The sequence below is a fragment of the Zootermopsis nevadensis genome, unplaced genomic scaffold (assembly GCF_977971745.1).
Source record: "Zootermopsis nevadensis isolate Lab colony 2312 unplaced genomic scaffold, Znev_1.0 Znev_ptg000016l, whole genome shotgun sequence".
Lineage (NCBI taxonomy): Eukaryota > Metazoa > Arthropoda > Insecta > Blattodea > Termopsidae > Zootermopsis > Zootermopsis nevadensis.
The window spans coordinates 1941454-1964606 of NW_028259148.1; the positions used below are offsets into that span (position 1 = coordinate 1941454).

General features: G+C 38.0%; 1 protein-coding gene across 6 annotated transcripts in view; it reads right to left on the reverse strand.

The window, feature by feature from the left end:
• Positions 1 to 23153, reverse strand: part of Ten-a (Teneurin-a transmembrane protein) — a 582153-nt gene that overhangs the window by 40349 nt on the left and 518651 nt on the right. For all 6 annotated transcript variants that reach the window (XM_087349368.1, XM_087349369.1, XM_087349367.1 and 3 more), the window contains 6 exons: positions 10252 to 10481; positions 5084 to 5203; positions 3302 to 4420; positions 2368 to 2562; positions 1182 to 1391; positions 372 to 557 (listed from right to left, as the gene is read on the reverse strand). In XM_087349368.1, the coding sequence (XP_087205494.1) occupies positions 372 to 557; positions 1182 to 1391; positions 2368 to 2562; positions 3302 to 4420; positions 5084 to 5203; positions 10252 to 10481 (2060 nt within the window). The remainder of the gene's footprint in view (positions 1 to 371; positions 558 to 1181; positions 1392 to 2367; positions 2563 to 3301; positions 4421 to 5083; positions 5204 to 10251; positions 10482 to 23153) is intronic.

Consider the following 23153-nt stretch of genomic DNA (forward strand, 5'->3'; position numbering starts at 1 on the left):
TTAGACTTTGTTATGGAATGTGTCCTAAAACTTTTAAGCACTAATACAAAGATCTGTTTTTTGCTGTAATTCCCGCATCAACGTAAAAATTCAGACTAGTCACTTCCTTAAAAAAAATAGTTCTGTACCTTACTTTATTCTACGTTTACTCCAAGTTCGAAAAATATGTTTTGTAAAAATTAATTTACATGAAATATATAATAATGAAACTACTATTAAATCACAAAAATTATTACAAAAGTCTTTAATACAATTTTTAAAATTAAGCTGTATCAAATGAGATACTTAACTCATCTATAAAATATGTAATATTAATTTGGATATTCAAAATACCTAAATTAAAATGTGCACAGACAGCATTATTTACTTACGTAGGGTGCAATGTTTCCCGTTCCAGCCTTGAGAACAGACGCAAGTTCCATTCTTACACTGGCCATGTTCCGAGCATCTCGTATCGCATGGCAGTAGATCGCAGCGGTCACCCGTCCATCCCTTGTGGCATTCACATTTTCCCTTGTCACAATGCCCATGAGGACCACAATCCAAGCTACACAAGGCTGCAGTTCAAAATAAAAACAATGGCATTTAATCTCAAGATAATTTACGTCTTTAAGGCTCTAAAAGAAACACGAGTATTCGGTAGTAAGAGAAATACAAACTTGCGCAGTTTTAATGTATCCATTAATCGCATAAGTGGAACTGCGTTCTACAGTCACACCACGATGTTACTTGTAGGTATTCTGATGATTCACTGAAGTCCATATTTTTTTAAAAATTTTCACCATTAATCATTCATCAGATACACATTTTGATCACATAAGTTGATGCACGTTTCATGATCGTCGTAAATAAAATTATAAAAGTTGGCCGTCTTCTGGATTTCACCTCCGTGATAACCTCAAATGCTACAAAATTAAAGTTATGAACTGAAAGTGAGAAACACAGATAATACATCGTCTTCATGAATGATAATTCCCCATATTGTTGGTACCTACAATTATAGTCGTGTAGTATTTACATTTGTCCGACTGATAATTTTACTCGTCTGGCGACAATAACTGGACGTACTGAAAACACAGGAAATAACCATTCATGAATATTAACTTTACCTAGTGACATCAGATGTAACACCACAGAAACGACAAATTTCCTTACTTTAAAAGCGAGGAGAACAAACACACCTTGCGAACAATCGGGGCCAGTCCAATAATTGTCACAGACGCAAGCTCCAGTTTCAAGGTCATAACTGCCGTGTTCTGAGCATCCAGGTAAACATTGGTACACCTGCTGATCCACAGAACTGCAGTTGGCACCCTGCCAGCCCGCTTTGCAATAACACTTCCCCCCAACACAGGAGCCGTGTCCCGAGCACCCAGGGTCGGCGCAATCCACTGCAACGAAGCACAGATAATTCCAAAACAAATTCATTTTAACGAGCTGAACTTAAACATTTCTGAGTTCGTATACTCTGGTGCAAAATTGAAGAGGAAATTGTTAGCTTTTATCTCGTATACGTATTGTTACACTTTCATTTCCCCGCGACACTTCAGTTAAATTATGGAAGTTCACTGTCTGACCGGTTGGTGCGTTACATTACTGTCAGATCCTTCCTCCACCATAAGGAATTCTTGAGAACTAAATGCATTAGATCGATATCAATTGAGACTGAGATCGACTGAGTGCATGCCGATCAAAACAGAAATCGACTTTGTTGGGATATCTCAAACACTGTTTCATTGTCCAGACAGTGCTGCTATCACTAAGGCATTTGTAAACACAGGAGCTGCCAGAATTTACAGCGTTAACCCATGATGTTGACTCATAAGGGTATGAAAGGCTTCCAGTCACGTACGAAACAATAACAAATCTGTATTTGAATGCTTTGCTCTCTCTATAAATACGCATCACGAAGTCAGCACATGGAAGCCATGACGTCTACTAGCAGGAAGCGATCAGCTGTTCCGTGTGATGACGACTTTATTGCAAGTGAATCTGAAGGAACTTCATCAGATTCAGTTTGATAGTGAGAATGAATTAGATCAGGGGTACCACTAATTATAATTTAACACATTAAATGTACCACTAACCAAATTCGTTCGGGGAAAACTGTTATTTATGTTAATATTAACTTTTGATTTTCTTAATTAGTTCACATACCACCAGTGGCACGCGTACCATAGGTGGTACGTGAACTACCACATGATGCAGATCTGATAAAAGTTAACTGGTCCAATAAGTCGGTACATAAGGATAGCCTTTACACATTTATATGCAGAAAATGAGACTTATTTTCTACTTACATTATTCTTGAGGTTATGTTTTGGACAATTATCAATTTTTTTAAAAAAATAGGGGAACTGCACTCACCATGCTCACAGAATGTGCCCTTCCAGCCTGACTGACAGACACATATGCCAGCGAGGCACTGACCATGTCCAGAGCAGTCAGGAACTTGACAGTCATGTTCTGGGATGTCACACTCCGGTCCCTTCCACCCCTCCTCACAATGGCACAGACCACCCCCATACTTTCCATGGTTCGAGCAAAGCACAGGACAAACACCTGCGACAATAATTACGAAATACAATTCGTACGTAAGTATACGAAATACAATTCGTACATAAGTATACGAAATACAATTCGTACATAAGTATACAAAATACAAGTCGTGCGTAAGTATACGAAATACAATTCGTACATAAGTATACGAAATACAATTCGTATATAAGTATACGATATACAATTCGTACATTAGTATACGAAATACAATTCGTACATAAGTATACGAAATACAATTCGTACGTAAGTATACGAAATACAATTCGTACGTAAGTATACGAAATACAATTCGTACATAAGTATACGAAATACAATTCGTAAGTAAGTATACGAAATACAATTCGTACGTAAGTATACGAAATACAATTCGTAAGTAAGTATACGAAATACAATTCGTACGTAAGTATACGAAATACAATTCGTAAGTAAGTATACGAAATACAATTCGTACGTAAGTATACGAAATACAATTCGTACATAAGTATACGAAATACAATTCGTACGTAAGTATACGAAATACAATTCGTACGTAAGTATACTGGCATCACTGCAGCTGGAGTCACGAGAAACATTCGAGAACCTCATGTGAGTGAAGGCAGAACAATACTTCACAATTTTAATAAATAATATTTTACTTCTATCAATCAAAGTTTAATTTATAATGTATCATTAAAAGAAAGACACAGGTTAGTCTTTTATGGCCAGTAGATCTTGTGAAAACACAGAGCAATCAGATACTCACTCTTGGAGCAGTCGATGCCTTCATATCCATCGATGCAGTCACACTTTCCGAGATAGCACGAGCCATGTCCACTGCAGTCATTGGGGCAAGCCGTGGACACACCCTCAGCCTCGGCTACCACAAGTGTCACCTGGTGGGGTCTTAAATCATCATTGTACACTGACAGAAACCACCGTCCAGTATCCAAGTACTGCAGAAGTGTAACATTGACAAGCATCAAGACACTTCCACCGACTCCTGTCCCAGCCGACCTCTTCTCAACCACGTGTTCCTGAACCTCTCCATTCTGCTTAAGCCCCTGTTCCCAGTTAAAACTTCCATGTTCTCCATCCCTGTTCTCTGTTCTCTTTGCTGTACTTTGTACTGTTTGGGGTAGTTTATGATTACTCTCAGTTAAGAGTATTTCCTTGGTGTCAGGCATTATTTGACGTCTTTTTAACTTTGTATATTTTGGTGTAGAAGATAAAATTCCTTCAGAAGCAGACTCAGAATTATCCTCTTGACTCTCTGGACTTCTTTCAAGATGATTGTGATTTACAATGAATGGTGGAGGGGGGATAACGTGGAGGATTTCGGAACCAGTCATGCCTTTATGATCACGCCATTTTTGTGACGTTGAAGTTTTAAAACTCACAGCAGACATTGACGAGACACCAGGAGAATGAAAATGTACCACATCATCGTCCATGACAATACGATCCAACGAGTTTATACTTCTTGTGATATAGGGTGCATCAGAAAGAGATCGTTTTAGTCTGTGATCGATTCGACCTCCCTTGATAAATTCTACAAAATCATACTGAGTGACACTTGGAGCTACATTTCGACGACCGTACACGGCGAAGTTGGAACCCCAGGGAAGGGTAAAATTCAGGCGTATGAATGCTGGTTCTTTGTTGCGGAACTCGGAGTTCCAGAATTGAAATGGAGGGATTGTGGCAGAGTGTGGGATGCCAAGTTCTCTTATCTCAAGTACAGCAGGCCACTGCTGCTGCTGTTGCTGTTGGAATTGTTGGTGAGTCTGTTGCTGATCCACGACGTCACTACTGGACCCTCCGGGTAATTTGTTGGAAGCGCTGGGTCCACTTGAGTGGACCGCAGTGCTCGTTGGGAGTGATTCTGTCAACATAGGAAGTTCTATAAAGCTGGCACAAGGCAGACTAGTACAACTGACGTTAAAATTACATTCAGCTTATATACATACATGAGATGAAAGTGTGCGTTGAAAATTAATTTAATTATTATTGCACTTATGATCATTTCGACGTAAGAATCCACCCTGTTCGCAAACTCTCTTACGTTAAGTCAACCTAAACTAAGTCAACTAGCATTATATTTGGAATGTTATTGAAGTGATACATATATGAAATTAATCTACCCGTCATTTCAAATTGAAATGAGGATTTTCAATCAGGTTCCTACAGATCGGCAGAAATATGGTTTGAAAAATATCTTCAGACGCGTGCAGGATGGCGCGAATTTTAAATGTACATTCGATTTTTTGAGCAATTATTTCGCACCCTTGCACAGCGTATCCGCAGCTGAGATTTTGTGTATAATCATTACCAGATGGTCTCTGTAGACGAGAAAAATTTCAGGAGAGGTTTCGACATGTCTAACCTAACCATTCCCTTGTTAGAGTAACAGACTAATTTTCACAACCATACAAAACACGTGACAAAATTACAGTTTGTTCAACATTGAATTGGGATCTGGAATTATGCAGTAATATACCCCAGGATTAAATACGTGGTTTAAAACATAAGTCACTAATAAACTTACCTTCTGTAGGGGCCTGGGATGAAGTCAGATCCTTTGGTTCCTCATCTTGTGCAACAGCCTTGGCATCCTCCACAAGTATACAGCTGGCACTGTCCATTCCGGGACGCATTGAACTCACGGCTTTGAATGAGAACAACAAAATCCCATCCATTTTTTTTAAAACAAAAACTCCTTCAAAGCCAAAAAAACTAGATTTTCGAGAAAGTAGCTGTAAAGCATTCTAATCACCAAGCATTCTAAATCAAATGTTAAAATTGATAATTCATAACAGTAAGTAATACGTCACTGTAATTGATTATATGACAAGTGTTTCAGATAAAACCTTCACCTTGAGTATTATTAAAACAATTTAGTAGTTCGTACAACGTGGAATACTCTGCAGTAAGGAAAGTCCTTCTTCAGAATCTGACAGTATGCTCAACTAGTCAAGAAATAACCCAAATTCCGTGAAACCCCAAAGTACATTACCCTGTTCAAAACAGCCCTCACAGGTATCTACCCTAAGCCAGATTAAACCAATCCACACCCTCGAAACAAATTTCCCTAAGATCCTCTTGAATGTTGTCCTCCCATCTATACCTAGTTCTTCCGAGAAGTGTTTCCCTTGAGGCCCATTCCTTGGGCATTCTAATCTAAAACTGTGCTGAGGTACTATGCAGTGGGGTACTTCGCCCCATGCTGTGGTCCAGATAGAAACAACGTAGCTGAGAAAGAATGAAATCACATAAAGAGTAGAAAGAGTTCAGAGCACGTATAATTAGCAATGCAATCGCCGCGCCAGCCCGGCAACTTCTCTGGCACGTCAACGAGGCGGGTCAGTCTATACGAGCTTTACAGGCGTTTATATCCCTACATGCAGTTAAAACACAGTTCGTTCGTAAGTCTTCGATCTTTGAGAGAAAGTCAGATCCGGTTTAGTTCCATTCCTACGAAAATAATTATGAACGACAAGCAGTTTACTTGTATTTATTTCAATCTGTGTAATTCCACCGGCGAGAGGTTCATTAAGGTAACTACTGATGTAAGACGGCAATGATTTGGCAAAGAAAACTGGACAGAGCATTAGGTAGTAACCAAAATAAGTGTTGTAACATGACGTATGATATCATAAGACAGAAAAAGTTAGTCATTCGTCTTACGTAAATGAGAAAACCAATGAAGTTTTTAGCCTGATAATGGAAGCAGCGTGTTTCTCTGAAACGTCGACAACACAACCCACTTACACCTGGTGCAATCAACATGAAAGCAGGGACTAGTTGAATGTAAATCCCCAATATAAGAATCATTGGTCTAAATAAAACTGAGAAAACATGCGATAAACCACAATTAATGTAACTGGTACTAAGTTTCCATTCAAAACTTGGACACAATACATTTTACTCTTTTGTAAAATGCAAATGGCGTGTGTATGTATGGATTTAATAACCTGTATATTTATTACGTAATTATGTGATGTTGACAGGATACATATAAATATGAACAGGCTATATGCAAAAACTGGAAACAACCAAAGCTGTTGAAACGACAATATGGAACACAAAATCGGAAATTTGATGTAGTGGGTAAGGTTTCAAATTTCTGCAAGTGTTTTGCACCTCTAAGTACCCAAAGTCCTGTCTGATGTCTACGGGCACCAAAACAACGCAGTGAGAAGAGAGATGATTAGGGGCTTATTAGGGTGCGTTGTTCCGTCTGTCTGGCCGGGAAACTCGGAAACTGTGATTAGTGGACATTGTGGTTGCTTCACTGCTCTGTTCAAATTCCGCCTGGCTGTGGCAATGCCACGGGAATCGGGGTTTGGGATCAGCTATCTTGCCTTCTGCGTTTGACTGAGAAATCCTCCACAAAGCATAAAGCCATTCCAAATGTCTCTTTCCTCACTTGTCTTTTTACTCTTTCTCATACGTTCTGTTTCTGTCTTTCTCTATTATACATCTAGAGTCATTCACTACTGCTTGTATATTCCCCCATACTCTGCCTTTAATAAGACAAAGACCCTGATGTACAAAGTATGGGGCCACGTTAATGTTTCAAAACGGGCAAACGGGGCTTTTGTATCTCAAAGGAACAAGTCCCAACAAACGTACAATGAATCTCGCTTATTAAAACAAACACTGTAAATACGTACATGGCTTGCCAAAACGTCAGTCATTAAAGTACCGTGCAAGGCTTTTGTGTACGTACCGTGTTACGAATCACAAGGTAATCAACAGACATTGTATCTTCTGCAGTTAATGAAATGATTTCAACAAGCAAATTTAAAGCGTAAGAAACATTCATTATACATACCGACAGAGCCGACCGCACAGAAACGTACCTTTATTAAACCCTGACTAACTACACGGAACAGTTAATTCGTGAGAAGCTAATAGTAGCTTACGTAGCCAAGAAATTCATAAACTTTAATGAGGTATATTACAACGTTTACAAACACTCGCTACAGGTCCCCATCCCAAGCCAGATGAACCCAATCCACAAACAAAATTACTCTAAGTACAGCTTAATATTATTATTCCATCTGTGTCTTTTTCTTCCTAGTAATATATTACCCTCAGGCTGTGCAACAAAAATTATGTTCGTATTTATAATCTCCCATAGAGTGCTACATGTCCCGCCCATCTCATAATCCTCCATTAGAACGTCCTTTTGTATTCGGCAAAGAGCAGAAATTACAGGATTCATCATTATGATTTTTTTTTCCCCAAATCTCTGTCCCTTCAGATCAAAATGTTTTTTCGACACGTGCAATCTGTGTCTTCACCTTAACGTGACAGACCAGGTTTCACACTTACATGAAACCATCTCAGAAAACGAGATGAGTTTAAATATTTTAAGTCCACTTTATGAGTCATTTTTCCAACTCTTAACTACGAATTAAGAGTAGAAATAAATATTTCCTCTCAAAGATAAACCGTATGATTAACACTTACAGATCGATTTAGTGTTAATATTACAACGGAAATTGTAACCTAGGTTCGTAAGGCACAGCTGTATCGTCACATGGCAGTTTATCCTACATAATGCGCATTGTACCCTGAGTGACGTTTCCCGAACGCTAATTACGTCTAGCTTATGAAGCCAGAGACAAACTGCGCCTACACAATGTTATGCCAGATGAGGTACATTGCGGTAGAATTACGGAAGCTAACGTACTTCCGCCACTAAGTTCCTGTACAAGAGTTCTATTCAGAACTTCTGCGGTTACATCACGAGGTCTCCTCAACATTTATTTGTCAGTACAGGTTCATACATCAGTAGCAGACGAGGCAACCAGGTCATAATTCTGCCTACTGCACGTGTTATTTATTCCTCTATGAAGCCAAAACATCCCAGAGAGAGAGATGGAAGAAGGACAGAGAAAATTGGTTGTGGGAGAAGTGACGGACACTTCAATTTCTGGGGTAGGGAGAGAAAGAACACATAAAAGTTACCAGGTCCCCAGGCAACGCCCGCTCGTCTATCTGGTAAGGACGAAGCAAGATTTGAAACCAAAGATCGGCTAAATATCAATTAAACATTCAGTCCGTACCGCTAAGAAAACACTGTACTTCACCGTTACAAAGATCGAGTGGTTAACGCTGTTTAAGGAAATAATCGCTGTTTGCATTGAGAATCATATCAAAACAAATAAATACAATGCGTACGAAAAGGGCAGAGTTATTGATTATTAAAGCAGCTTGTTAAATGATATTAAAATTTAAGATTCAATAAATTAATCTTATTTTTATCTACGTGATTTCACGACGTTTCTAAAAGTGTATGTTTCATTAATCGACAAAGCCATGTATTTTACGGCCAATATATATAAACCAAGACTTGAAATTGTTGACACAATTAAAGAAAATTGATTCTTATACCGTGTCGTCTCATAACTAAAGAACCGTCCCTAGATATTTTCATGAAATTTTATAATGGTGCTCACGAATTGAAAATACAATGTCATTAAGGGACGAACATGCCAAAAACTGTTATGCTGTGAGTACAATTCCTAACTTGTTACAATACGCTTCAAGTAGAATAATATTACGACAACGAAAACAGAGTGTCATTCCATTTTTCCAATTTTATTGCCGGCGCTGGAAGTGAAGGTTCGATTTCCCCCCCCCCCCCCCCCCCCCCCCTGTCATGCTTCAAAGACAGCTGATAAACATTCCCTCTGTTTTGACGCGGGATCCAGTGGTTTGTTACTGTCAGGTCAATTCGTACTGAAAACAAACTTACCTCTGAATGGTTACTTCTTGCAGCAAATTTCCTGATATTTTCCTAATCGATTTTCTGTATGTCATATGAATGATTTACTGAGCCGTTGTGGGAGTAACTGTTTCCATTTCTGGGGTTTCTGGGGGGGGGGGGGACACGCCGACTGCAAGTGAACGCCGGATAATAAAGCTTTCAGAAAATAACGAGAAACGTCAGAGTTGCATGTGTAATACAAAGACATCTGTGGCAAGTTAACCACAACTTAACCTACTAAAGATGGGACAGCATTGCCAACATCACAGTATCGAGGTTTTTAAAAAAACTAGAGCAGAGCGCTCCTTTCGGAGCTCCTCGGGGGGGGGGGGTTGATCAAGGTTTTAAAACGCGTTTTAAAATCTTGAGTAAAAAATTGAACCAACCCCCCCCCCCCCGAATGGGGCGCTATAAAACACTTGATCAACCCCCCACGAAGGGAGGTTGGTTGCGTTTTAAAATTTTGAGTAAGAAACTAAACCAACCCCCCCCGAATGGGGCGGTTAAAACACTTGATCAACCCCCGCGAAGGGGGGTTGGTTGCGTTTTAAAATTTTGAGTAAGAAACTAAACCAACCCCCTCGAATGGGGGGTTAAAACACTTAACCAGCCCCCCACCCCCCGAAGGGGGGTTAGTTTAGTGTCTTACTCAAGTCATTTGTTTACTCGAGTAAACAAATATAACGTAACATTGTGTGATGACGTCATTTTTTGATAGACGACAAATCACGAATTTTTATAGTAGATACCGATAGACATATAATAATGTGGCAAGAACCATTAACATGCAAGCCCCAAGGTAGGGAATGCGCTGGTCGTACTTATTTTGAACTGAAACGCATCTGAAACAGTAAAGATAATTAGTGGAACACCGCCTGTTAATTACTTAACTGGTGTTTTGGAAACCTAAAGCCTATAATGATTTCAGCACTCACCACCGAAGTAGGCTAGCATGGCGGTGAGGGCGACGGACAGTAGAATGAGTGCAATGCTGCAGCACTTCCAGGAGCACCGATGCTGGCAACGCTTGTCGATGTGAAACCTCGAAGGCGAATACGGGGAGTAAGGCGACGGGGTAGGCCGCAGAGGGAACACCGGCATCGCAATCGGATTTGCTGGTGACACAGACAGCTGCGGAGGGGACACCATCATCTGCGGCGCCAGCCTGGAACACAAATGCAGATTGTTGTACGACGAGCTCATATCACAGACAACCCACGCACCAGTCCAGCTGCAGCCCAGGACAAACACTAATTTTCTGATGCAACCATCCCACACCACCTTAGCTTCCTACATCCACTTTTCCGGCTATGGCGTTGAACTGAAACACGCCACGTGCACTGCAGATGTTACGGATCGCAACGCTATGTGGACTTGTGGGTACATATCAACGTTTTTGGAGGAACGTGCTGCCTTTATCTCCAACCCTGAGGCAGTATGTTCTTAGGAAGGGCTGCGTGTGAGGAAAATATCGTATCACGACACACAGTCATATAAAACTCGATTTATTGTGAGATAAAACGTTTATCTATTCTCTACATCACTGGGTATGTCTGAAAATGGGGGGCCTTGAAAATCACAAAGCCAAACAAATCTTTTTATGAGAAAATAAATTGGGAGGAGAGGGTGGGATAATGAAATGAAAAGGTCTAAAGGTATAAACGTTTATGTTTATAGTTTGTTCTCTTTATTTTACAAGGGTGAGAATTATGATGCCATTATGTTTGTTATCGTGCGTGTGTCAGCTCATGATAACGTTTGCACAAACTGACGAACTGTCAATGAAATTTCAAGCCATTGAAGGCTTTACCACGTTTGTGCTGTTTATTTCTGACAGTCAATAATAATAACTACCACATGATCGCCGGGAATCTAAACGGTTATAGATCTTCGAATAATGCCCAAGTTTTGTAAGATTTTATGTATACACAATTTTGAAAATGTTAATAGTGGCCTTTTGGTTTAATCATGCCACGCAGTATTGTAGGTGGTTACTAAAATTTCGTAGAAATATAACGCCTCCATCTTCAGGATAGAGTGTATTAAGGTGACTTTATGAGAATCTGATGTTCTAGCAAACATCACACCCAGCTTTTCATCTGATCACAATAACTAATCAATTATTAAAGACTTCTATAGAGATGTCATAATCGCGATTAAGCATTTTGAATGAAATAACATTACAATCATGACGTCCGTGTGTCATTTTGAAGATAAATTATATAAGCGATATCTATTGTTTTTATAAAACGTGTGAGTGGAAATTGTGACAATAAAACCATTCGATCAAATTTTGTAATTATTAATTCACATTCCCTGCTGGTTTTAATCCACAGATTAAAACATATGACGGACTGAATGTTCCGTACGCTCTTAATAAAAAACATGCTGTTATTTTATATTTCCTCATCTGCACAAGACACATTAAAATAAGAGATTGAATTTGGAAATCATTGTCTGAAGACATTTATCTCACCTCTATAGTGACAGGAAGGGGGGGGGGGAACTTCCCACTTTGATACAAACTGCTGACTTGTTCTGAATCTCTTTAGCATGGCTTTTTAAGCGAAGTAAAAATGCCATCAGTATAATATATTGGCTTCAATCTCTGACCTGCAGTTTCAGATAAGACACTGAAAGTTTATGACCTGAAGAACTGGAGTTTTGAGACTTTATGTAGTGGGTATGGGCAGAGAAAACTGTAAGAAAGCGGTACTTCTGAATTCATCGTAAAAATCGTAAAATCGGAAAAAGTATTACGTCACGTGAAGGCAAAATACTCTTCTGACTAAAGCAATAATACCTCCTTTGTTTAAACTTCGACCCTTGTAAATTTCAGCAGTTAGAAAATAGAATTATAAATGGCAGGGTTGACAGGATAGAGAAATATACATTATGGGAAACTTTAACTGTGGTCACATAAAGGTTGTCTTGAGAAGAGAATTTTGAAGAAAATGCCCGGATCCAAGAGGGATCAAGAGACAGTAAGCTGTTGAATTCTGCTCCAAAATTTGTACTCCTCATCAAAGATTTTTAGAATAATCAACTCAAGGAGAAAGAAATTGGCGGGACATACGCAATGCAGGAGGGGAAATAATAAATGTTATAACATTTTGGTTGGAATACAGAAAAAAATATATATCTGTAAAAACATGCATAACATATCAGGTGGAGTTGCAACTACACACTGCACATAATAACAACCTCTAGTGACACGGCAGGTCAGAGACAGTGAAATATTACATTTTTATACTGATGAGAAAGGATGGGATAAAGCCTCGTGTCTTATGGACACTGCGTTGTAACTCCAGGAGGTTCACAGGAAAGGGAGTCCCCTTTGCCACGTCTCATGGGATAGAGGGCGTACGAGAACTGACGGAATTACCTACCTTTTCCTCTGAGGTAGAGGAGGGGGTATCCCCTCGTAACCAGGAGACGCGTTCTGCATCATCATTAGGAACTGTGCGTCTGCCCACTTCTGAGACTGGAACAACTCAAGTCCATCTCGTTCCACTTCACTTGCGTCCACTAATATCGCACGACTGATTTCAATTACATTCCATGTGCATACCACACAGTTCTAGGTACGGTTTAGATTCCAAGTCCTTCATGTTCAAAAACAGTCGTCTATAATAAAAGTGTATGTTCATTTACGCTGATGAGAAGCATCTGCAAGTTTTCACAGTATTGAATTTATTATAACTCAAATAAAATTAATATAGCACACAATATCTTCGATGTATAAAGACAAATGTTCTAATTATTATGATTCCCTTCCTGCATAAGCTTCAAACAAAGAAACAAAACACTATTTATAATCTGAATCCTTGTGGTTTCCATGTGGTTTATTTTAAGACACATAAAAATTTAAAAGTGAAATGTATTTTTAGAAGTTATGATACTGGACGACAGTGCATGTGGTTCGATATATCACAGTTGGCAAGACTTTTATAGCTTACATAACAAAATATAATACTAAGCTTTTTAAATACGATTCTGCTCATAACCACTTACAGACCATCATAAAAATGAGAGTCAAAAAGGATTTGAAATGTTTAAAGGTATGATTTTCAAGCCAGTTAATTGATATAATTACACAACTTGCATTTTAACAGAATTGAAGGTTGTGTTATTGTTTTGTTTGGTGCATAATATGAGGTAGACTATAAGATTTAATGCGTAAAAACACTAAAATATAGGATGTCTAATGGAGGGATGAGGAGTGTAGTCATTTTACCAAAGACTGGTGGAGAATGGTACCAAAAAATAAAGAATAATATAACTAAAATGGTACAGGGAGAACAAAAAACTTTCCATCTTAACTGAGAATGGTACAGGCAGGATTATCATTAAGCATGGAGGAGATGTATAGTACCTCAGTTATAAGTATGGTTAAAAACTGAAAATTAATTAAATATTCCTTTAATGATATAGGTTAGCTCGTATATCAACCAAATTAGCACGCAGTATAAATAAGCTAAAATCTACATTTAACCCCAGAATCCATGAAATCAATTATATATAATTAAGAAGATTCATTAAGTAAACTTATGTTTCTTCCATAAAGGTTCCAAAATTGTACTTTAGTGTGGCATTAATCATAACGAAAACACGGGCTGCAGAACGGATTCATCACAGTTTTTGCCCACAAACAGTACATCAAAGAGTTAACGAAACTGGTACCTCTGACGAGAATATAAAAAATTCATACATTTGCATACATGCTCGTAATCGACGGGAATGTTGTATTTGACTCTCCTCGCTACGTCAAAGTTCTCGAAGTGTTTCAACATATAAAAAGGTAAATCTTTATGTTCAGCAACCATCATAGACTTCATTACAAACACAGGTAATCAAACTACTGCTGGAATCAGTTATTTGCCAATAGTTAATAAACTGAACTGTTCTAAAGTAAAGTTATTCCGTATTTATTAAGAAAATCTTACCAATGATTATCCGTGTTAACCAAAAGAAAATTTCCAGAGGATGTATAGATGTGGTTGATATTGAAAGATTTCTAACGAAAAAGAAATTTATAGGGTGCCTCACAAATAACAGATTTTTTTAAAGAAAATTATTTAGTAGTAAATGAACCTGTTTGCAGTGGTAATCCTAATCTGGTAACACTTTCTAAATCAACTGCTGTGGTTTTTAAATAGATCGCCTTAAAAAATTTGTGGCCCACAAGTTGATACGTCTGGAAACAGTTGGCAACCCCTGGACTACGACAGCTGGTGAACCCAACTCAAAAATGTAAACTAAAGATAAAGTTATGCACTGGGATATGAACTAATGTCTTTCGCTCTGTAGTAAGATACTTTCCTGACTCGGTTTACAAGAAAACTACACAGATAGTATGAACCACATACAAAGTTTGAAAAACACCAATCCTTATGATTTTGTTCATCAATCTAATATGGTCGTCTAATTGGAAGCCCTTATCCTGAGTTCATTGAACGATCATATTAAAATTTCCATGACAAAATGTTGATCATACAAATTTAAAATTTGCTTCGCTTTGCAACCATGTGTAACATTCCCTGTGCATATATGTTTAATCAATTACGACTACTGTTATTAGCAATCTAATATTGTTCTGTGTAACATTACAAAAATTACGTGCACACTGTTGACTATTCTACAATATTTCATGTGATCGGTGGTCCAGAATATAAGGCAAAGTTTACTCATCGACAGAACTGTTTCAGTGCAGATTCAAACTGGAATCAAACGAAGACGTATACACATATCGCCCCCCCCCCCTCAAAAAAAAAGATATGCTAAGGAATATTTAGAAATTAAGGACCTCCACACTTTACAGGATAATACAAAACAAAACACAAAGCAACAGGAACAAGTATTTTCAGAAATCTTATTCATGACAGAACTTTAATCTAATACGCCATTTTGTCTCACGAATCATAGTGACAAACATTGTCGCCACAGTTATCTTCGCACTGAACTAACCTACTTAAAAATTCGTCGATGTTTTGTTTCTACTGGCGTGTTTGATGTTGTTCCGGTACCTAACGGCGATCCGCTAACAGCGAGCATTTGAATATTTAAACAAGGCTGCTCTCTCGCTGTGGGACGCGTTACACTCAGGCGAATTCCACACAAACTCCACTGGATCACTATAACCTCGAGCTCCTTCTAGTCAGCATCCGGCCTGCACAGAAATCTCGAGCAAACTGGCAGGGTTTGGCTGCTGCTCCAAGAGGAAGATCTCCCCTCAGTGAGCATCATACGCCCTCTATCAGGAGCATGTTTAGTTAGGGGTTGGTGACAGGGGGATGAATACGAACGGGTGGAGAGCCAAAGGGAGATGAAAGCGGTTATACAGGAGAGTTAGAGCGAAGGGTGAGGAGGGGGAAGGGAGACGGAAAGAGGGTTAGTTTTCTGGACCACTTCTCCCCTCCTTCATGTCTCAGTATATACCTCGCCTTCTCATCCCTTGTCTGCATCCCTCCACCTTACTGCAAAATTCTGTATAAGCGCAACAGGGTACAGTCAAAGGCCCAATAAAATATGAGGGGGTTAAAATTAAAGATGGGATGAATCAATAGGGTGAAGGGAGCAGAGATGGAAATGTGATTTGATTTCAACACACAGAAGAACTCGTATCATATGCTTCAATTTTGGTAAATCTGAAATTCCAATCTCAAGGGATATGAGGACAGACTGAGATGTTTACTTTCCAAATTTGGTAGTCCTGATCGTGATACCGGTCTGGAAATATCGTGGAACACGAGATCCACCGGAGAAGTTCTAAGGGGTCCCTGGATTCTTTCTACGTATCATCTACAGGAAACCACACCCACAATTCGCTTGTTAAGGTTTTATTGGAAACGTACTACGTGTCATTTGCCTTAAAAATGCAACACACACTACACTTTACAACTTTGAACGCTTGTTTGCAACCATTATACTTTCAATACGTCACTGTGTACGTTTGTCAGAACGTTAAAGATGAATTACAGAGTTCAGAATAGCAAAAAACCTTATAACGTCTTGTATATATACAAACGAAGATCAGTTCATAAATTTTGAAATTTATCGCCAACTCGTGATTTGCTTCTCGATTTCGAGAGCGTTTAAAATTAATTTAAGGTCAAATTAGTCACGTGCTGTGAAAGTCCAGTGATCGTACAAACAATTTGAAAATTTGGCCAAAGTTAAAATACTTTGTACCGAATCAAAACTGCGTTACGTAAAAGTTAGAAACTTGTTAAATTCGGAAAATGTTACCATTCATTTCAAAGTCTTCTACAGTTTTGTTCCCTGTCTATATACATGAAAATAAATAAACAGAACTATAATTTTACCTGTTTATTTGTATGGGTGTAAAATTTGGTCTCTCATTTTGAGGAAAGTATATATAGATTGAGATCTAAGATGTGGTGCAGACAAGAATATATGATAGTATTAAAATATATTAAAATTGGCCGTAGTTATTTTGTAAACTCATCTGAGAGGTGGACACTCGTATCTTTTATGGATTCACCTCATTGCAGAAACCGTCCAATTCAACAGAACTAAAATTGTGTATGCTGTCCCATCCCTGTCTCTGTAACCCCCTAGCTTATTGGAAAAAGGGGGAGGGAATAAGGGTGTTGCTAGGGGAGGGGGTATGTTGTTTGGTAAAGGAGCGACAGCTCAGAGGATCCAGAGAAAGAGGGGGGGGGGGTTCGGGGTGCGGAAGAACGGGCCTCGTGCTAAAGAATCAAATAACTAACTAATATGGGCTTTTGTGTGAGTCACTGGTAATGGGGTTGGACGACACAGAACTGAACTCTATTACTGAACTTCTTTATAATATGATTTCTCGTACGAAGCAAATTTGTAAGCGAAACTTCCAACACGAGAAAATCAATTTACTGAACTATATATAAAGTTTTTATGTACAATAGCACGAACATAAAAAAAAATATTTAAATCTTCGAGTTCTTTTAACTTTGGGGATATGAAAGTTCTCAGGATACTAACCATTGCAAGTTGCTCACTCAGTTCCGTCGCTAAAATTCTTCGGTCATCAACATTAATAAAGACACATTGCGAATATGCAGAGTACTAACCCGATACAAGAGAGTCCTTGAAAAAAATTTCTTAGGGACGTGATATTGGTTAAGCGGATAGTAGACATACCGGAGCGGCAGTCTTATTGATGATGACAGTAATTAATACAAAAAAATAAAATAAACAGTATTTACAGTCAGAAAAAATTGTAGTCCAAAAACATATATGATTGAGTATGTGTGAAATTTGATGTTTTCTCGGCGGTGAGAATGGTGATAATGTGGTTATTCTGGGTTTTAAGGCCGTATAGACGCCAGCGTTTCGGAGGAAAATACTGTATCCGTCTTCAGGGCTGACTCATAGTCCATGACGTCTTCCTCTCAAATCCCTACTAGTCCAACATTAATAATAAACACCGAACACAATATCACATAACTGCTGAAGTTAATATGACGTCATTAAACAATTCTGAATCAAAGCAGAGATTTTTTTCAGCGTCGAATGAGATAAACAGATAATTAACCGTGGCCGATTTCAGGGTAATCATGACCATTCAACTACGTGAACTGAGGAAAACAGTAAGAAATCACTGCTACTGTAGTCGGGGCGAATATGTGCGTTCAAAACCGTCAGAGAGGTAAGACAGAGATGTAGCAGATAAGGAAACACGTACTGTTCATACTAAAAACATTATTTCCCAGCGGCAATACTTCGTATCACGCTGTCTCAGTTCCTATGACAACAATGTTTTTGGTTTACATAGTATATGCGTTTTTTTTTTCTATCCGCAAGCTAGGGACGTAGGCGAAACGCACAGATCCGCTCCTACTACAGCACGAGAACAGGTGAGCGGGAGATGGGATTCAAACCCGGTAACTTCGTACGTCACGTGTTGTGTGTGTGTATTGCGCAATCTTCAAACAGAATCCACAAAGAACGCCGCGAAGAGAGGAAAATAAATTTTAAAGTAACAGTTGAAACGCGAAACGCATTCTTCAAAGTTTCGATAATAAAACAGAAAGTAAAAGTTTCTTCGTGAAAGAAACCGCGGCAGTTTCTGAAACTTCGTTAATAAAATTACACAAAGTTGACTCTCGTACTTCGCTGGTTAGCGATCTTTCAATTTTTCATACAAAACGGAAATTTGAAAACCGAGATAACGTTTTCAATTGTAAACTAATTTCTGTTTTTACAGGGGGTTTTAAACCAAGGACACGCGCGCCACGGCAATGTTTTCTGATGGAATTCGGGACCAGAATATCACGTGACAAATACAAGATACAGTGAAAGCAATACAATTCATTTTTAAATTCAAAAGGAGAACAATTTACATTATGCCTCAAACGGATGTTAGGTTAAAAAACAACTTATTAGCTTTCACACAAAGTATCCTCATTTGTCCATTCGAGAAATATTATTCTGACAAAGTAGACGTACAATGCGTTTCGAATAACTAATTTTATTTTGAAGTAAAGATGCTGGAATTAATAGTTAATTAAATTTTGTATGTATTCTGTGTATTATACTGCGATTAGAAGATACCTTTACTACATTAATACAGAAATTTCAATTTAGGCTCGTCAGTTCAGTCTTGGCGAAAGTATAAATTAATTATAAACTTTAAAAGTACGTAAATATCTGCCAGGAACCCCAATTTTCCAAATCCCTCACTGAGTGGGTTCGGAAAAAAGGAAGACGCAATTATCTGCAACTCGGAGCGATGAACATCCCAGATATGGTGTCTCTTTCTCTCAAGAAAAAAAAATATGAAAAGAACGCCATAGACGAAGCAGTGCGTAAGAGTGAGAGAGGAGAAGTTGATGAAAGGAGGATTTAGCAATTTTCATGATAGATTCGGTGTGAGGATAAAGATGATGGGACTGGAGCAGTCTCTGTAGTAATTAAAATCCATTACCCCTCGTCATAATTTTCACACACTATTCCAAGGGTTTATATCCGGTATCAGGCACGCGGTCCCTAAGCTACGACTTGGACTGGACAATCAGTCACTGAAACAAAGTAACGTAACGTTACAGTACGGTATGTTGCTGTTATTCTGGTTTTATAACTGAGAAACGCGGTACAATGCCTTCAAATGTTACTAAATCATTGGGACGAGTCCTCCCTATTTAAAAAGGAACCCTTCCCATATTATTAATGTTGACATTAATCAATAAAGCTGCTCAGATTAAGAACATACTTCAGAAGGCATAATCTCAAGGGATTTGTGTTAGTTAATTTTCCACGTTCTTTGTTTATGATTTATTAGCGAAGAAGGACTCGCTCTAAGTCATAATATAACTGCAAGCTACAAATCATTTGAAAATGTTTTGAAATTCATGAAACTGGGATGTACAAATATTAAAAGCAGAGAAGATGTTTATGGCGAGATAAGGTTAAAAATCATTTCTGTGTTATGATCAAGACAGAAAACTTGTTTGAACCTATCTATTTTTCAAGATATTAAGAATAGAGAAAATAATAATTTTTCTATTTGTTTTGTAAGAGTGTGAACAACAGTCTTTTGCTTAAAAAACGTAAGTTACAAGATTCTGAGAAAAAAAAGTAGACTTACGTTCGTGTGAAGGCGACAGACAGGATTTAAGCATTTGGTAAATTCCTGATAACGTAAATACAAGTCACGATACTGGATAATCTCACCGAGGCAAATTTATGTTCGTTATAATGACACTTACATCGCGGAAGTTCGGAGGAAATAATTTTCCACACTTGTTTATTACTGACGTCACACAAAGCACCTCCTCTATGGATCGTCACAAATTCCACAATTTCATTGCATTCTCTGTCTCACTTTTTTAAGTGCGTGTCTTACCAATAACACGTAATTGCCCAAAGCGTGAACGTTTTCCGTCTAAGCAAACAGTTCTGTCTATGAAATAATCACTCTTACCCATAAAACCCACTAGTGAAACAAATGACGACTGTCGTTTCGAAATTAAGTTTATTAGGAATGCTTCCATGTAATAATTATGGTTGTATTACAAAATTATTTTATGAGTCGATCAAAAACGAGTTTAAACGCTTCTGTAATATTACGTAATATCGTTGATATGAAGTCTCTTAAGTGTTCACACAAAACTGCAGGTTAAAAATTTCAGAATAATGACTTGACATTTCTACTCCAGGCATTTACAAATTTGTACAAATTTTCATGCATCAACTGTTTAAAGCCTAAGGTAAATTATATATACCAACTACTTTAAAATTCACAGACTATTTCCTTGAATAACATTAACAATCTTATTTTTGAAATGGTAGTGTTTTACGTCTTTCCGACGGTGTGAACTGAATTCTTAAATAAGATGATATAGTTGCGTCATATTGTGAAATTTAATTAATTATTTCGATTTTTGTCCGTCTAATCACAATTCATATATAAAATTTACAATTAAGATAATTAAAATATCATTTTATGTTCCACATCGAACAATCAATTTACAATTGGAACATCTTTTTACAACATGTTTCGGTTTGTACATAAACCATCTTCAGGTGTAATTAAGTTTTAAGTTTATAATTTTAACTTTTACACCTGAAGATGGTTTATATAGAAACCGAAACATGTTGTAAAAAGATGTTCCAATTGTAAATCGATTGTTCGATGAGGAACACAAAATGATATTTTAATTATCTTAATAGTAAATTTTAAATATGAATTGTGATTGGACGGACAACAACCGAATAATTAATTCTTGAAGTATTATTTAGACGAGCTTAGGCTTCAAATGGTTAAACGAGTGTTACGGAAAGTGTGGCGCAACGGTCGCATATGGCTCGCAGCAGATTCCAAATATGGCTTGCGACTTAACGAAAAGTGTCTTTTACAGAAGATGATAAAGTTGCGTCATATTGTGATATAATAAGTATATATTAAATCTTGTCCGTCTAATCACAATAAATTCTTATTAAATATTAAAATATTACAATAATTAACATTTAAAATATTTAAAATATTAAATGATGTTCTTTATCGAAATATTCGATTTAAATCAGACCATCATTTTTCATGTTTCACGACAGGACGAAACAATTACAGTTTTACCTTACTGTATTAAGCCCTTCGATGCCTGTTATAAATATTACTAAACAGGTAAATCCACATTCTGATATAATAAAAAGTTTCAGGGAACATGGCAGTATCAAATCTCTCAGACTTTCTTTGTTCCATAAAATGAAACACGTAAGTTGTAAGAATTATGATCAGTATAATTTATTCCATGCATTATTACTAATAACGCGTGAGGTTTTAAGTTCTCACTTCGTAAACTAAGAACGATGATGCAGCGTACAGTCTAGTCTGCATTGGCCGACGTTTCAGGAAAGTGTACTGCCTCCATCATGAGGTTGCTCCTCCGAAACGTCGGTCAGTATCTACCAGACTACACGGTTCGACGTCACAGAAGACGTAGTTCTGTCTTGTTCTTACTAAATCGCTTCTAGAAAAGGTGTGATGGAGTGTGAACATTTATGTGATTAGTTGCTTTCACCAGGTTCCTTACAACCTGTCAAGACATTTCAGAATAAGCCCAAAGTATCCGGACATCAGAACCAGAACATTTTATTAAACTGGGGAAAGTTTGTAGCTGGGCTTGACGGTTTGGGTTTAGTAGCAACTTTACAGGGAGCACAAATCGAGTGGGGGCCCAAGCTACTGGGGTGCGTTGTTGGGGTCACATGGGCACATAAATATGAGCGAGGGGGCATATGAGGGGAAATTTCTATGAGAAGTTTATACACAGAAAAAATAAAATAAAAATAAATGAAATAAGTAAAAATGTTAATATTTTATTGTCTAACACACGAAGTATAAATTTTTTTAAAAAAATGCATTCTCCGAATTAGGCAATTCGATGATTTGGGATGTTGAATAATTTATAAAAAAAATAATACTTAGTAAGCTAGGATTCATTGTAATTGTTTATCTTTCACCAGAATCAAGCTGAGGGTTTCGGAATTATCAGTCTGTGTGTTCCCAGTTGCTGTAAATGTTACATGGAATCCAGTCTTGCCCTTCGTGGTCATCAGCAAAAGACGTCGAACAATACACGCTCTGCAGTCGGTTCCAGCCCCATCCCCAATCATCAAATTTGTAGAGTTTAACCTCTTGTCCCAATTACAAAACAGTCTGACCTCCCCAGATAGATTCGTTGATTGGACGAATGAGTAGACGTACGAGTCAGCGGAACTGTAGCTCTCTGAAACTTCACGACAGCGAATACAAGTCACTTGCAGTTAAAAGAACCAGACATATCTAAAGAGTCCTTCACTGTGTGAAACATTTGATGGAGATGGTGACATTCTGGATTTTAGAATCGTCGGTAGACGACAGCGTTTCGAAGAAAAAAAATGTCTCCATCTTCAGGACTGAATCCAGTAGAAAATTACTGCGTAGTCAAAAGTTTATTTGGTATTCGACCAAGGAATTAGTACGCAAAATTCTAACCGATCCATCGAATTTGGGTGAAAATTCTTATTTCATATTGCAGGTCGCTGAGTCAAATTTCATAACGACGACTTAAATTTTAAAACGCTGGCTGTTTCGTTGACGGTCGGACTAGTGAACTACAGAGTTCGTGGGAACCGGGGGGGGGGGGGAACTCTATTACTGGACGGAGAAATCACTGCAATTTAAGTCAAGCCGAAATGACTGTCACATAAGTCACGACTCTGCAGTCCCTAGGGTCGACTCAAAGACCATCCTAATGCGAGTCACGTGCAGAACCCAGAGTTAATCCTACGTTCTTTATAGCGGAATCCGCGCGTTTAAGCTGTCACTGTTGTTATTATTATTATTATTATT